The following is a 17,195-nucleotide window of genomic DNA, read 5'->3' as shown; positions in this document are numbered from 1 at the left end:
AAGGTGCTGAATAGTACTGCTATAGAAAGAGAAAAGGTAAAAAATTAGTCCCATACTTGTATAAGATAGGCAATTATTTTCTTCTGGTGCTCAATCATGTGGTACGAAAATAATAACACGCTGTGGAAATAGTTTAAGGCATATGGGTTCGCTCGAACATTAAATCAAGGCTTGCCTTTCAGCAGGCAACCAACTAACAAATTGTACCAATTAAGTAGGACATCGCATTCATCTGTTTTCACGTTCAGTCAATAATCCTAGAAGCATTGGAGAAAATTCCTACAACAAGATGCATTTATGAAGTCTTAAGGAGACTCTTAAAGGAGAAGAAAGCGAAGAGGTGGGAGACCTTCCCATTCTACCCTCTCCTGCCATTAGTGGGATCACTGGCCATGCCCATCGTATGTAAAAAATGGGGCGAGGACAAAATCTGGGTTGCTGGTGGATTTCCCTACTGTCTGCCCCACTCACCACTCCTTCCTGGGCCTTGAGGTAAAGAGTGGCAGTAAGTTCTGAAAAGTGACCTTGATGGTCCTGAAGTCTCACCATAGGTTAAGAAGACCTTGTGGTGACCTTCTCGTCCTTCGTCCTAAATCTTACTTGCCTACTTGTCTATGCCTCAGTTTTTGAAGATCATCCCACCTCAGGAGATTTTGTCCCCTGCAGCAACCCACAGCATTTCAGTTTTGCTGCATCAGCACCTGGATTTCACAGTTGGAGAATGGTCAGAAACATTGAGTCATAGAGATCTACAGCACAGAATAAGCCCTTCGGCCCACCGCCTCTGTGCCTGTCAAAAACAAGCACCTAAGTATTTTAATCCCATTTTCCAACACTTGGCCCATAGCCTTGGTATCTCAAGTGCACATCTAAATACTTCTTAAGTGTTATGAGAGTCTCTGTCTCCATCCTTTCAGGCAGTGAGTTCCAGACTCCCAGCACTCTCTGCGTAAAATGGGTTTTCCTCATATCCCCTCTAAACCGGGTAAACAGCTGGCTTGTAATGCAGAACAATGCCAGCAGCGTGGGTTCAATTCCCGTAGCGGCCTCCCTGGACAGGCACCGAAATGTGGCGACTAGGGGCTTTTCACAGTAACTTCATTGAAGCCTACTTGTGACAATAAGCTATTATTATTATTATAAACCTCTTGCCCCTTATCTTAAATCTATGCGCTCCTGGTCATTGATCCCTCTACCCAGGGGAAAGGTTTCTTCCTGTCTACCCTATCTATGCCCTTCATAATTTTATACATCTCAATCATGACCCCCTCAGTCTCCTCTGCTCCAAGGAAATCAACTCCAGTCTCTCTGGTGAGCTCCCTTTTGGTGGCATGGACAACCTTCGTACCATGTGCAATTGAATAAGACCCTGAGTCAGTCAGAGGCCCTGCGCATATCTAATGAAAGGACACCTAGACAAAATGAATGGCTGGTGCCTGATTTATTTGTCCACTATTTTTATATTAACCATTGGAAAAATGCCTTTTCACAATCAAGCATGTGTAGATTTGACACCACCTATAGTGGGTAGTATCTAATAAAATGGAGGGGCTCCAAAACCAAACCTTTGCACTGGAGCCCCCACTGTACAAATGCCACCCCTGTTTGATGGTGGAAAATCCACTGGGGCCCGACCACTTGTTTATATGATGGGCCCTGACTGTGCTTTCTGCATTGGGCTCCGGGTAATGTGGGATGAATGTGTAGGAGATAGCACTACTGGGATAACAATCACAATTTTTGGCTGTCAGATCTTATGAGATACTTAGTGAAGCAAAATTGCCAAAGGACAACCATTTCCCCTCCGCAATTTTTCCAATTGAGGCTGCGTCACGAGTCTCCTCCAACTCTTTAGCCAGGGCTCATACTGTATTCTGTTGAGTTTTATACCCTGAGACATGCCCATCCATGGGAAAACTGATCTCTCTCCACTCTCCATACAACTTTTCCGCCAAAATTCCCCGAAATGCAGGTTAAAAAGGACCAAAACCAATGTCTCCAGGCAGGAGACACCCTTGTGCGACTACTCACTCCAAGGCTCGCATCAGAATGGCTTTATCATATTTACTGACATAACAACTGTGATGGCAGTTCACATTAATTCATTACATGAGGAAAACCTGGGGATATTTCTGAGTGGGGTTTTCAACTTTCTAGGGTTGGCCTGGAGTTTCAGGAAGCAACCCAGGAGAAAAGTCATGGGGACATCAAAAAACTGTTAGACACTTTTGTTGATTACTTATAAAAATGTTGGTGATGGGAAAGACAAGGCTGCTTAACTGGTAGTTAAAGATTGTCCAATCGGATAGTGCAACGTCAGCTTCTTTTTCCATTGGCATAAGAAGGTGTTGCTGAATAAATTAGAATAGACTGTTGAGCAGCCAATGGGAACTAGGGTGAGGACAGCGCAGTCAATGGAAGAGGTCATGTGATGAAGGTTCAGCAGATCTGGCAACCCTCTTTCTGAGCAATGTGATTCTTAAAAGTCGTAAATTTAAATCATTTATTTGCTAAAAGAAAGAAAGACTTGCATTTACATGGCACTTTTCCAGACCTCCAATGTCTTAAATTGCTTTACAGTGTCCCTTTGAAGTGTAGTCACTGTTGCAATGTAAGAAACACAACAGCTAATGTCTGCTCAGCAAGCTCCAACAAACAGCAGTTACACACAGTGCGGGGTGGAAGGTTTAGTTTAAACAGTCCTAATTTCTCCTCTAATCACCCATTATAATTATTATTATTAAAAAACAGAAAATTGTTTTTGATTGTTAATTTCTCCATTTTTAAGTGGTAGCATATTTTTCCCAACCCTTCACTTTTTGAGGCATCAAATCTTCTATTAATAACCTGTTACAACACCCTTGGCTAGTGCGCGGTCCATTCCAACCCCACAGACCCCAGAGTCCCAACACAAGTGAATTAACCAATAATTTGTATGAAATTTGCGGAATCTTTGGCCCCTTGACTGCTCAATAAGTTATATCCTCCAGGTTTGAAAGTTGAACACAATAACTTTATTTATAAAAGGAACAAAGTTGAAATATATAACTGTAACGAAATAGCGTCCAGCTAATTTATCGTCCCACCCTCTACTTAAACACACAAGACAGACACACACAGGGAAAGGGAAGGAGGTAAAATGTTGAGGATTAAATGGAAAAAGAGAGATGAGTGTCCTTGTTGCTGATATTGAAGTTGTTGTGGCCGGCTATCTTCCCAGGATGCGGACTGTTGAAACCACCAGTTGGATTGCAAATGAGGATCTTCTGGCAGCTGCATTCAGTGAAAACTCCCAGGCTGTAGGATTCCCTCTGGAAAGGCACGTTTATTTTTATTAATATGGGCCTTCACTCACAAGAACAGCCTCAGGCTTGTTTAATTCTTATTTGTTTCCAGTGGAATGACCAACAGCTTGTCTGAGATAGGAACAGAGTTCCCCACACGAGAGTTTAAAAGGGTTTTTTATGAACTGACCCAGCCTGCAGCTGATGGCTTGTCTGAATCTCCTTAAAATGTTCTTTGTCTCCCATCAAACACCATTCCCAGCCTGTACTTACTTGGCTTCCAGAATCACTAGAATGTCCTCAAGCTTTACTGAGGAGGACACAGAGTCTCCAAATGGGTGCCTGGAGAGATTTACCCACTCTGAGGAGAGAGAAACACAAAAAAAGCCTCCTTCAGCTCTGAGTGCAAAACTAAACTAAAAAGCCAGATGAAGCCTTCCTGCCCTTTGCAACATTCTGGTACAGTCAGCACCAATCAGAATAGACTATCAGCTAATAGCCTGGCAAAATAAACAATTCATTGGCCGACAGCCAAGTCCATCAAGATGAGTCATCACCGATGTCAGAATAAACATCACATTCAGCTGGATTCTTTTTTTAAAATTACAGGTGAAGTCAATCTTAAAGGGATAAGTGTCCATTAATTATCCAGATACAAAAATTATAAAAGCCAAAACAAAGGAAAATAAAAGGAATACACAGGGGAAACAGGCTTTAAAAGGAGAATCCTTACAAACCCCACAGCAAACTCGAGTAAGGGTAAAACCAGATGGTTGGTTAATTTTACACACTCAAAACACAGGAAGGGGGTGCACAATGTCCCCTCTTTTTACATTCATACAATAAAAAAGTGATTGAGGGAAAGAAAGATATTGGGCAAAGGGAAAGTGAGAATTATTGGTTCATGTGAGACCAGAGCCCAGAACCAAAAGTCGATTAGTGGTGAATTTCTTAAATGAGGTTAGCAGGCTGCAGCTGATACTGTGCGATCCCCAGTAACGTTGACATCCACGATGGGAGAAGCACATAGGAATGAACTAATCTTGTAGTAGGTGCTGATATAAAAGTGTAGATTAGGGTCAGGCAATTTAATCCTGAGCAAAGCTCTGGTTCTGCTGCTGTTTTGTTTGAAGGAAGATGGCAGACAATACAACACAATATTACAGGTTCTCGAAGCTTGTGGCGGGGAGGGGGGGCGGTACATTATAATGTGACATCACTTCCACTTCTTCCCCTTGGTTTGGACGAAGGATTCCTGGTCTGAAATCTTGAGATGTTTAATGTTTCAGCCATTAATAAATTTACCAAAGGGTTCAGGGTCCTTTGTCCTCACAGATGGTCCATCTTCATTGTCCAGGGCTTTGCCTCAGAAATGTAAAAGGACCTTTATGTATTCCCTTGGAATTTGATTTCCACAGTCACAGACGCAGATGTACATCTTTAGGGCTAGCGAGGTTGCCGTGGTTTTCTGAAAGCTCGAATTTCCTTTTATGTAAGTTGTAACCAGGTGTTGCTTGAATCATTGTAAAAGTGCTTATCCATTATAGTCTTTTAAAAATAATTTTAGAAAGTAGCCAGGATGATATTTTTTTTGATGTCTTCTGGGTATGATGCAGTCATGACCGGGTAAATTGTTTTTTTGGAAATTCGTAATTCTGGAATCAATTATTAGGGAGGCCTTAACAGTGCAATTAGTATTGCATGATTAGAACAAGTCAACACGGTTTTACCAAAGGAAGTCAAAGTTATTAGAGTTTTTTAGAGGATGTAACTAACAGGTCAGATAAAGGAGAACAGTAGATGTAATCTACCTGGATTTCCCGACGGCATTTGATAAAGTGGCACAGAAATGATAAAAAGGCAAAATAAGGGCTTACGGAGTTGGGGGCAAGATGGACAAAGGATTGGTTAGAATAGTAGTCAGAAACTGGGCATATGGAGAACATTTCCATGTTGGCAGACAGTAAATGTTCCATACCACAAGAATCAGTGCTAGGGTCTCGGCTATTTACATTTATATTATTACTTAGAAAAAGAGACAGAGTAACGTATGTGTGATAAACCTCACGAGGGCCACGGGGGGTCGCTGATTGATCATCCCGTGGGTTTCGTAGAATACAAGTTCCCATGGTGAGCGGGCGGAGGCCGGCCCCGCTGGGGATCGTTAGTGAGATCTTGTAACTGTAGCCCCCATACCCGGACTGACATTTCTTGATAATCCGGGTCTGGGACGATTGTTTTGTGCTGCGGTAGAGATTCTATTTTCAGTTTAAAATAAACCAGTTTGGCCTTGCATTCTTACTATCCTGGAATTATTACAATGTGCAAGTTTTCTGATGATACAAAGCTCAGTGGAAAGGTAAACTGTGAGGAGGGTATGGAAACTGTGCAAAGAGACATGGACAGGTTAATTGAGTGGGCAACAAGATAGCAGATGGAGTATCATTTGGAAAAGTGTCAAGTTATTTACTTCAGTTGTCAGAATAGAACAGTAATACATTTGTGAAGAGGTGAGGAACTTCTAAGTGTTGATTTTCATGGGGACTTGGGAGTGCTGGGGCAAGGACCACAGAAGGTTAGCATGGAAATGCAGCAAACAATTAGAAAGGCAAGAGGAATATTGGTCTTTGTTGCAAGGGAATTGGAGTCCAGGAATAAAAATTTGCAGGACTTTTATAGACCATGGGCTGGATTCTCCTCTGGCGGGGTGCTTCGTTCTGCTGACAGTCCGGGGGTTCACCGACGGCGTGGGGCTTCCCCACAATGGGAAACCCCATTGACCAGCCAGCGTAACGGAGCATCCCGTCGGCGGGGTGAAACAGAAGTGTGGCACGGCGGGCCGGAGAATCCAGCCCCACATCTGGAGTCCTGGGTGTAGTTCTAGATTGCACATTTAAGAAAGTGTGGAGACCGTATCACCCAAACACATCATTGTTACAATGCAGCAGACGTAGTCTACCTGGATTTCCAAATGGCATTTGATAAAGTGGCACAGAAATAGTAAAAACAAACAAGATTGTGGAGGGGCTCGATTTTGCGGATGCTGAGAAATTATCCAATATGAGCCATGATCGTATTGAATGGTGGAACAGAGTCAATGAGCCATGTGGAAAACGCCTGCTGTTATGTCCTGTGGAAGAGATGGATTTTTAAAAATTCATTCATGGGGCGTGGGCGTCACAGGCTGTGCCAGCATTTATTGCCCATCCCTAATTGCCCTTAAGGGGCAGTTAAGAGACAACCACGTTGCTGTGGGTCTGGAGTCACATATAGGCCAGGCGTGGTAAGGACGGCAGATTTTCTTCCCTTCCAAGCAAGAAGGCCATTTGGCCCATCATGTCTGCACAAGCTCTTGCAATGGGCATTTCAATTAATGCCATCCTCCTGCCCTCTCCCCATAACTGGCACATTGCTGCTTTTCAAATAACAATCCCTTTGATTGCCTCGTTTGAACCTGCATCACCACATTCTCAGACAATGCATTTCAGACCTTAACCACTCACTGCGGGGGAAAGGTTTTCTCATTATACTTGGATCTTGTAAAACTGTGAACCCTGTGCTATCTAAGTGAATTTTATTTGGATGTACTGAGGGTCTTGTGAATCCCTGGGATTTTCTCATCATACTTAGGTCACCAACAAAGTGTCAGTAAATTGGTCCTTGGGACGAGGGGATTGTTCTGTAATGCGAGTCTGAGTATATTGGGCCTGTATTCTCTGAGGTTTAGAAGCATGAGTGCAAAACATTGAAACAGCAGGCCATGTGGAAAACGCCTGCTGTTACGTTCTCTGGAAGAGATGGATTTTTAAAAATGTATTCATAGGACTTGTGCGTCGCAGGTTGTGCCTTAAGGGGCAGTAAAGGTACAACTACATTGCTGTGAGTCTGGAGTTACATGTAGGCTAGATGAGGTAAGGATGGCAGATTTGGTTCTTGGGATGAAGGGGCCCAATCAACAATGTTTTCATGGTCACCACTTGACTTTTAATTCCAGATATTTTTATTGAATTGAAATTTCACCATCTGCAGTGGCGGGATTTGAACCTGGGACACCAGAGTACGCTGGATCTCTGGATTACTAGTCCAGTGACAATATCACTAGGCCACCACCTCCCCTGAGAACCAAGGATACTGAGGGAAATAAAGGTGAAATTGCGGATGCACCGACCAAGTGTTTTCTATCCTCGGTCGATGTATGGATCACACCAAAGGGCTGGGGAATTGCAAATGGTCAACACACTTGTTCAGAAACGGTGCAGGATAAGACAAACTTTTTGGCCAATTGGGAAAGTCTGGAGGAAACTGAAGGGCCATGAGGAAAATCAGGAGGGGAGTGGGAGTCATTGGACAGGTAATTTCAAAGCGCTAGCACAGGCAGGGTGACCGAATGACTAACTTTTGTGTGGTAAAACTGTGAACCCTCTGCTATCCGAGTGAATTTGACTTGGATTCACCCAGGGTCTTGGCATTCCCAGGAAAATGACCTCATCCTTCCCTAACTCTGTAGCCTCACCCAGCCCTGGAGCTGTCGGAGATATCTGTGTGGAGTTTGCACGTTCTCCCCGTGTGTGCGTGGATTTCCTCCGGGTACTCTGGTTTCCACCCACAGTCAAAAGATGTGCAGGTTAGGTGGATTGGCCATGCTAAATTTCCCCTCAGTGTATAAAGATGTGCTGCTTGTGGAGGCAGGGTGGGGGAGTGGACCTAGTAGGGTGCTCTTTAGAACAGTTGGCGGAGACTCAGTGGATCGAATGGCCTCCTTCTGCACTGTAGGGGTTCCACATGTATGGATTTACATTCTGCCGCATTGGGGTCCTCGCGTGGGGTCTCTGCCGTTTTAGGGGTGTTTAGTCTGGGTTTGGGTCGCAGGCAGTCTTCCTGGGTCAGGTTGGGCCAGGTCACGTGTTCATTTCCAGCATTGGTGGTCTAGATGGGCGTTTCTGGAGTCGGGCTTTGGAATGGCAGCACCTGGTGGGCTGCTGATTGAGCTTGGCCATGCCCATCCCATTGATGGGTCAGCTGGGTTCTGAGGGTTTCCAGAGGGGCGGCCTGGGTAGGCTCCCAAATGACCAGAATCTCTGTGAACATTTACAGGACACAGTCAGCAGTCAACAGAGTGAGCAGCCAGGGGGCCTGTAACTTGTACAGAACAATTGTAATTAGAACAACTAACACAGCAATGGCTGTCTGTGCCCAGATACCCCAACCCCGAGGGGGAGACCCCAAATCCAAAAGGCCATCAGCATGTCGCTCCCCATTCCTCGCCTCTGGCCCTGGCAACAACCTCCAGCAAGCGCTACCTTTTTTTCCAGTGTGTAACAATTTTTAAAACTTGTCTTACCTCCTCTCGTTCCCTCCCTCCTGGCCAAGGAGCCCAGACTCTGCTTTTCAATACCTGCTGTTAATCACGCCTGCATCACATCCGCCTGAGAGAGGCGGAGAATCACGGATATTTAACCCCGTGCAAATGGCGGTTTTGCATGCCAATGCTGGTGCAGGGTGGAGGTCATGTTGCCGTCCCAGGCGAGGCCCTAGAGCACAGGGCTTGGGCCAGGCGCAGGCTTCGATTTTCACCGGATGCCTGATTCTCAGCCCGATCGCAGATAGCATTCCCAGGGCCGATGGGCGGGGAATTTAGGCCAGTGTTGTTTAAATGATTAATCAGCCCCGGCCTGCTCTCAGTGGGGATGGTTTGTAAGTGATCTCTGATTCCCCATGTGTATTGTCTCCCTGTTTCCTCTCTGTCATTCATGAGGTCGGACGTCCCTCTCACTGAGCCATTTATTTTCGAATTGATTTACTCATGTTGTCCTTCCAGCACCGCACTCGAACAGTGCTGCTCCCCACCTCCCTCTGACACACAGCCCCAGTTACCTTCTGATAAGTGGGGAAATTTCCTAACAATTTGTATTGAATTGTAACGATGGATGGACAACAAATGTTTGGTAGTCAGCAACACTATCATCCTGAGAGTGAATCACAAAAATAACGCAAAACCCAAGCATAAGGTGAGGAAAATCCCCATGGTGGCGAGCGTTTGAAACCACAGATCCAAAGGCACCTGTCACCTGTTACCACCCCCCGCCCCCCCCCCCAAGCACACTAGATCACAAGTGAGACCTTAAAGAACAAGCGGGATTCTCTGTCGGCCGACGCTGGAATCGTGAAACGCGATTGGGCGGAGAATCAGTCGTGATGCAGAAATCGTGGCCAACGTCGCCTCAATGCGGCGTCAATGCGTTCTACTCTTCACGTAAATTAAACGCTATTCGCATGTTATTAGCGGGCATGACCCAGTATTCTTTGTGCCCTGCGCAATGCTCCACCTCCACTGGTGGGAATTACCGATGGTGAGATGCACTTGTGGATTTTACGTTCATTGAGGGATAAATATTGGCCAGTACACTAGGCGTAACTTCTAAATAGTGCCATGGAATATTTCACATCCAACTGTGTTGACAGATGTGGCCATGGTTTAACATCCCAGCCAAAAAAACTATACCTCTGACAGTGCAGTGCTGCAATGCTCCCTCCGTGTTGCACAGGAGTGCCAGCATTGATTATTGTGCTCAAATCATAGAGGTTAAGTGTTATAAGGGTTAAATATTAAGGTATGCACTTGGCTCCAAACTTTACTTTTACTGCATTCCACATCTTGCTATAATTTATATTATTGAAACAAGATTCAGAAAGGTTCTCATCATGCTACCATGATCATGCTATCGGTTTTAGGCATTCAGACTGTCAATGAGACATGGACATGCTCCTTACAGTCTGCTCCATAACCAGTAAGTGGAAACATATGGATTTTATCATGCACTGTGTAGCAGCTGACTCTCTGCTAGCCTCATGCAACTTTAGAGAATAGCATTATAAATTTTCCAGCCATTCATTAATGACAAAGGGCAAAATTCTCCCGAAACGGCGTGATGTCCGCCGACTGGCGCCCAAAACGGTGCCAATCAGACGGGCATCGCGCTGCCCCAAAGGTGCGGAATGCTCCGCATCTTTGGGGGCCGAGCCCCGACATTGAGGGACTAGACCGGCGCCGGAGGGATTTCTGCCCCGCCAGCTGGCGGAAACAGTGTTTGTTGCCCCGCCAGCTGGCGCGGAAATGACATCCCCGGGCGGCGCATGCGCGGGCGTGTCAGCGGCCGCTGACAGTTTCCCGGCGCATGCGCGGGCGTGTCAGCGGCCGCTGAAGTTTCCCGCGCATGCGCAGTGGGGAGAGTCTCTTCCGCCTCCGCCATGGTGGAGGCCGTTGCGGAGGCGGAAGGGAAAGAGTGCCCCCACGGCACAGGCCTGCTCGCGGATCGGTGGGCCCCGATCGCGGGCCAGGCCACCATGGGGGCACCCCCCGGGGCCAGATCGCCCCACGCCCCCCCCAGGACCCCGGAGCCCGCCCACGCCGCCTTGTCCCGCCGGTAAATACCTACTTTAATTTACGCCGGCGGGACAGGCAATTTCTCGGCGGGACTTCGGCCCATCCGGGCCGGAGAATTGAGCGGGGGGCCCGCCAACCGGCACGGCCCGATTCCCGCCCCCGCCGAATATCCGGTACCGGAGACTTCGGCAACCGGCGGGGGCGGGATTCACGGCAGCCAACGGCCATTCTCCGACCAGCTGGGGGGTCGGAGAATGACGCCCAAAGTCTTTCGTGTTTGCTTCTTCAATCCTTTCATGATGTAAAAAAGTATTTTTGAAAGTCATCGAAGACTTGGTAGGAACTGAATTGTCTCAAGGTGGCAACTGATGACTTCCATAAAGTGCTCCAAAAATCAAAAATAGCAAGTGAGCAGCTGAAAACAAAGGATGAAGTTGGCATAAAACATGAACAGTTTGATCAGAAAGTGACTTTTAAATGGCAAACATAGGAGAGGAAGGCAGAAGATCCTGTAATATCGAGTATATTTTACTCTCAAAGAAATACATTTTGCTTTACAATTCTGCACATTATTTGTGGAAAGGTGGCTTCCAAACGGAAACATTTACATTTCAATACATGGTTAACTTCAGAAATGAAGTGGTGGGTTTTTCAGAGGATGTGAAGGCTTTAGAAAGAATGCAGAAAAGATTTACAAGAATGGTTCCAGGGATGAGGGTCTCAAGTTACATGGAGAGAGATTTGGGAAAACTGGGGTCGTATTCCTTAGAGAAGAGAAGGTTAAGAGGAGATTTGATAAAGAGCCATGAGGAGTCGAGGCAAAGAGAAACCATTCGTATTGGCAGAAGGGTCATGAACCAGACGACAACATGTTTTCTCTTAAAGTGTATCATGAGTTGAACCTTCTGACCTAATTGAATCTTGGCGCCCACCAGCGGGATGTCACGTTGGTGCGATTCACAACTAGTTCTCAAAAACAGGAACCAGTCGTGAAGAACTCACTGGGTGTGCAGAGGTGTCCGGAAGCCCAAGTTGGGGACCGAAGCCGGGCAGTGCCCCTGGGCACCTTGCCAGTGTCCCCGACACTGCCCAGGTCAGAGTGAGGAGCATTGAGGAGGGTACTGAGCAGGGGCAAACCTTTCTCCATTAAGTAAGGCGGGCTACTCATTATCTGTGGTGGGGGTGAAAGGATTGCGAGCTGAAGAACATGCAGGTTGGGTGAGAGGGATGAGAGTGCTCCCCAATACATCCGTATTGCTCGGGGATTCTCCATGTCTGTGGAGGAATGGGGGGGGGGGGGGGCAGCAGGGAAGTATATTTTTAGTTTAGAGCTCTGTGTAGCTGGGCTTTCCAAATCTACTTTGCATCGTCCTACCAGAGTGACAGCGCTAAACATGCCCACTGATTCTTTTTAAATTGTCAGAAGGTCTGGGGCTCGATTCTCCGATTCTGTGGCTATGACCCCACGCCAGCGTGGGAACGGTGGAAAAACTGGCGCAAAACGGCCACTGATTCCCCGTTTTGCTGGGGGCTAGCAGGACAGCACATAAAGCACCCGGCTCCAGCTGCCGATACGCCCTGGAGAATTTCCGTGGGCGCGCATGCGCACTGCGGTGGCCTGCAGCGGCCGCGCCATACTTCATGGCGGACGCAGCCCGCGGACCTGGCCCGTGAAATAGTCCCCCCCAATCGGCCAGCTCGTGCTCCCCGACCACTCCCTACAGTGCCCCCAGCCCAGAATAATTGCCCCGCCCACGGGTCGGCCCTCCCCCGACTGTGGCGCCGCTGGACTGAGTCTGCAGCCGCCATGCCGAGTTCTCGGTGGGTGAGACCACACATGACTCCCGCCGTCGGGAACTCGGCCAGTCGGGGGCGGAGCACGGGGGAGCGGGGCTCAGGTAATGTCCTGAGGCAGTTGATATGTGGCACGGCATACTCCTGGAGTACACCTAACTGTGTTTCTGGGGAGGAACACGTTGGGTTGGATTCTCCATCCCGCCACGCCAGATTTCTGGTTCAACACGCTGGCGGGATGCTTCGTTTCGCAAACTGGTCAATGGGGCTTCCCATTGTTGTGCAGCCCCACACCGTCGGGAACCCCCCCCGGGCTGCCGGCAAAATGGAGCGTCCCGATGGCGGAGAATCCAGCCCGTTGTTTTTCAGTCCAAACCTGACACTTTGGGTGAGATCCTCTGGCCTCCCCGCCGTGTGTTTCTCTGCAGCGGCCCAATTTTACATTGATCCACCAGGGCAGGCACCAACATGGACCATGACCGGCAGGCAATACATTCTTCAGTGATATCAATACAGAAGGTCACAGACCTGAAATGTGAACTCTGTTCCTATCTGAACAAGCTGCTTGACAACGCAATGTAAAGACAGATTTATTCTTAAAATTTGCAGTTCCAACAATGTGGAAACCTCTCATTGTGGGTCATTGAATATAATCAAACAAGCCCTTCTCTTCATTTCCAAAGCTTTCATACTGCAAACAGCGCACTGTGCCCACTCCCTATCTTTTTGGCTCCTGAGACACAATTACTCAATAACACAATCTGCTAAGCTATTTATAGTGTCACTTTCATTCTGGATTCCAGCTGGAATTTAAACAAAAAACACTCTTAGGGCGAGGTAACACTGGTAAGTCTGCATTGATTGACGTTTTCTCGTTGTCCTCAGAAGGTGAGGGTGGGCTAAACTGCTGCAGCTTCAATTCATGTCTTCACAATTCACCAACAAGCAACTGAAATGGCAAGTTAGCGTGCAGCAGCCGAGGACGGACGACACAGGGAAGGGGTGCAAAGTCATACGTTTCACGTGATTCCACTAAATAGTGGGCACTTAACAACATAACATTTTCTCATCCGCCGTTGTGCAATGACAAGCATTAATCTTCCTTTTGCTTCCACTCCTGTGGTTTCAAGCGAGATAGAGAGGTAGGATGTTCAGATCCTGCTCTGCTGAGATGTTCTTGGTCAATGGTCTCTGAGTACTAGGGCTTGTGAGGCTCCCCCCAAAGATTTACACTTGTGTGTAAGGGAAGACTTGACTTTCAGGACATAAGGAAGTGAGTCATGTTCTAGTTGGGGTGAACGGGTGGAGGGAAGCGATGCCAAAGAATGAGAAGTGGGAGCACTTACTTGAATGGAGTTCCCACTTCCCCATCATATCTCTCATGGGCCAGCGCCAGATCACTCCTACCACTCAGCTCAAGAATAGCTCAGTGCAGATCAGTGACACACTGTAAGACGAAAGTGTATATTTTATTTAAGGCACCTGGCATGTTGTCATTTAGAGCCTATATGGTCGTGATCAAGGCTTTGACAGTCGATGGCAATAGTAAAATATTATAGACTCTGGAAATCTACAATAAAAACAGAAAATGCTGCTAAAGCTCAATGGGTCAGGCAGCATATGTGGAGAGGGAAGCAAAGTCAATATTTCAGGTCAATGACCTTTCATCAGAACCGGGAAAAGTTAATTGAGTAACAGCTTTCAAACAATTAGAGGTGTGTGGTGGTATGTATTAGGGGTAATGTGGCACCTGTGAAGCCGAGAGGCTATTGGCTGACAGGTCCCGGGTCCTGGTTGGATCTGCTGACTTCTGGCTCCGCCCTGAAGGCGGAGTATAAGAGCTTGAGCTTCTCCCCGCAGCCTCATTCTGTTGCTGAGCTGCTGGGGACAAGTCTCGCTTAATAAAGCCTAGATAGACTTCATCGCTTCTCGTCTCGCGTAAGTCATTGTGCGCTACAATTTATTAAGCGAGCTTAAAAGACTATGGAGCTCCAAATCGCCCCGGAGTGCCTGCGGATCAGCCCCCATGCAGCGAACTTGGCGGCCGTATTCAAACACTGGCAAGCATGCTTCGAAGGCTACCTCCGAACGGCCCCCGGCCGGATCACGGAAGAGCAGAAAATGCAGGTCCTGCATTCGAGGGTAAGCCCGGAAATTTACTCACTAATAGAAGACGCAGAGGATTTCCCGACAGCGCTCGCATTGCTGAAGGGCATCTACGTTCGGCCCGTAAACCAGGTCTACGCGCGCCACCAACTCGCGAAGAGATGGCAAATTCCCGGAGAATCGCTCGGGGAATTCTACGGCGGGCTGCTGATTTTGGGACGAGGCTGCAACTGCCCGCCGGTGAACGCGATTGAACACACGGACCTGCTAATTCGTGATGCATTCGTGGCAGGTATGAACTCTCCCCAAATTCGTCAAAGACTTTTAGAAAGAGAGGCGCTAGGACTCTCAGAGGCACGGGCCCTTGCGGCCTCCCTTGATGTGGCCTCCCAAAACGCCCACACCTACGGCCCCGACCGCGCGGCAGCCCCTTGGGCTCCGTGGACCCCCGTCGCGAACAACTCCCCGGCACCCCACCCCCCCCCCCCCCCCGCAAGCTTGTGCGGTTAAAGCACCAGACCACCCCGGGGGGTCCGCTGCTATTTTTGCAGACAGGCGAAACACCCCAAACAGCGCTGCCCAGCCCGCAGCTACTTGTAAAAGCTGCGGCAAAAAGGGCCATTACGCGGCCGGTCCCGGGGGGTCGCCGCAATCCCCGAAGAAGAACGAGGATAGCACATCCCAAACACCCCCAAACCCCCCCCCCCCCAGCGCCCAATGTGCGACCCGCGGGTGCCGCCATTTTAGGTCCCGGGCACCACGAGGGGAGGATGGGCGCCGCCATTTTGTGACCCCCCCAGCCACGTGCGATTCATGGGGGTGGCCATTTTGTCCACCCCCGACCACGTGCGACCCATGGGGGTGGCCATTTTGTCCACCCCCGGCCGTGTCAGATTCATGGACGCCGCCATCTTGGTTGACAACAAAGGACCCCAGCATCGACGGCTCCACAGGGTCCGAAGAAGATGCCGCGACACTACTACCACGACTGGCTTCGGTGACACTGGATCAATCGCGGTCCCGGACGCTCCAGACGACGACAACAACGGTGCTGGTCAACGGATACGAGACGCCATGCCTAATCGACTCCGGGAGCACTGAAAGTTTTATTCACCCAGACACGGTAAGACGTTGTTTTCTGACCATCCATCCAAGCACGCAAAAGATTTCCCTCGCTGCAGGATCCCACTCAGTGGAGGTCAAAGGGTTCTGCATCGCCAACCTAACGGTGCAAGGGAGGGAGTTCAAGAACTACAGGCTCTACGTCCTGCCCCAACTCTGCGCGCCCACATTACTGGGATTAGACTTCCAGTGTAACCTTCAGAGCCTAACATTCCAATTCGGCGGCCCAATACCCCCACTCACTATCTGCGGCCTCGCAACCCTCAAGGTTGCAAACCCGTCGCCACTAGGAGCAGACGATACAGCGCCCATGACCGGACATTTATCCGGTCTGAAGTCCAACGGTTGCTGAAGGAAGGCATAATCCAGGCCAGCAATAGTCCCTGGAGAGCCCAGGTGGTAGTCGTAAAGGCCGGGGAGAAGCAAAGGATGGTCGTAGACTATAGTCAGACCATCAACAGGTACACGCAGCTAGATGCGTACCCTCTCCCCCGCATATCCAACATGGTCAATCGGATTGCTCAGTATAAGGTCTTGTCCACCGTGGACCTCAGGTCCGCCTACCACCAGCTCCCCACCCGCCCAGATGACCGCAGGTACACCGTCTTCGAGGCAGACGGGTGGCTATACCACTTCCTAAGGGTCCCATTTGGCATCACGAACGTGGTCTCGGTCTTCCAGCGGGAGATGGACCGAATGGTTTACCAGCACGGGTTGCAGGCCACGTTCCTGTACATCGACAACATAACCATCTGCGGCCACGATCAGCAGGATCACGACGCCAACCTCCAAAAGTTCCTTCAGACCGCAAACGCCCTGAACCTCACATATAACGAGGAAAAATGCGTTTTTAGCACAAACCATTTGGCCATCCTGGGATACGTAGTGCGCAATGGAGTAATAGGCCCCGACCCTGAACGCATGCGCCCCCTTATGGAATTTCCCCTCCCCCACTGCTCCAAAGCCCTGAAACGTTGCCTAGGCTTCTTTTCATATTACGCCCAGTGGGTCCCCCAGTACGCAGACAAGGCCGCCCGCTAATACAGTCCACTACCTTCCCCCTGTCGACAGAGGCTCGCCAGGCCTTCAGCTGCATCAAAGCGGATATCGCAAAGGCCACGATGCACGCCATCGACGAGTCCCTCCCCTTCCAGGTCGAGAGCGACGCATCCGATGTAGCTCTGGCGGCCACCCTTAACCAAGCGGGCAGACCCGTGGCCTTTTTCTCCTGGACCCTCCACGCCTCAGAAATCCGCCACTCCTCAGTGGAAAAGGAAGCCCAAGCCATAGTGGAAGCTGTGCGACATTGGAGGCATTACCTGGCCGGCAGGAGATTCACTCTCCTCACCGACCAACGGTCGGTAGCCTTTATGTTCAATAATGCACAGCGGGGCAAAATTAAGAATGACAAGATCTTAAGGTGGAGGATCGAGCTCTCCACCTTTAACTATGAGATCTTGTATCGTCCCGGAAAGCTGACTGAGCCGTCCGATGCCCTGACCCGC

General features: G+C 48.8%; 1 protein-coding gene across 1 annotated transcript in view; it reads right to left on the bottom strand.

The window, feature by feature from the left end:
* Positions 1 to 3,193: 3,193 nt before the first annotated feature.
* Positions 3,194 to 17,195, bottom strand: part of trmt44 (tRNA methyltransferase 44 homolog) — a 280,538-nt gene continuing 266,536 nt past the window's right edge. The window contains exons 10-11 of the mRNA XM_072495916.1: positions 3,558 to 3,645; positions 3,194 to 3,311 (exon numbers count right to left, since the gene is read on the bottom strand). Coding sequence (XP_072352017.1) covers positions 3,209 to 3,311; positions 3,558 to 3,645 — 191 coding nt within the window. The 3' untranslated portion in view covers positions 3,194 to 3,208. The remainder of the gene's footprint in view (positions 3,312 to 3,557; positions 3,646 to 17,195) is intronic.

The sequence above is a fragment of the Scyliorhinus torazame genome, chromosome 3 (genome assembly GCF_047496885.1).
Source record: "Scyliorhinus torazame isolate Kashiwa2021f chromosome 3, sScyTor2.1, whole genome shotgun sequence".
Classification (NCBI taxonomy): Eukaryota; Metazoa; Chordata; class Chondrichthyes; order Carcharhiniformes; family Scyliorhinidae; genus Scyliorhinus; species Scyliorhinus torazame.
The sequence above is the reverse complement of the archived record's forward strand: the minus strand, read 5'-3'. Positions and strand labels throughout refer to the sequence as shown.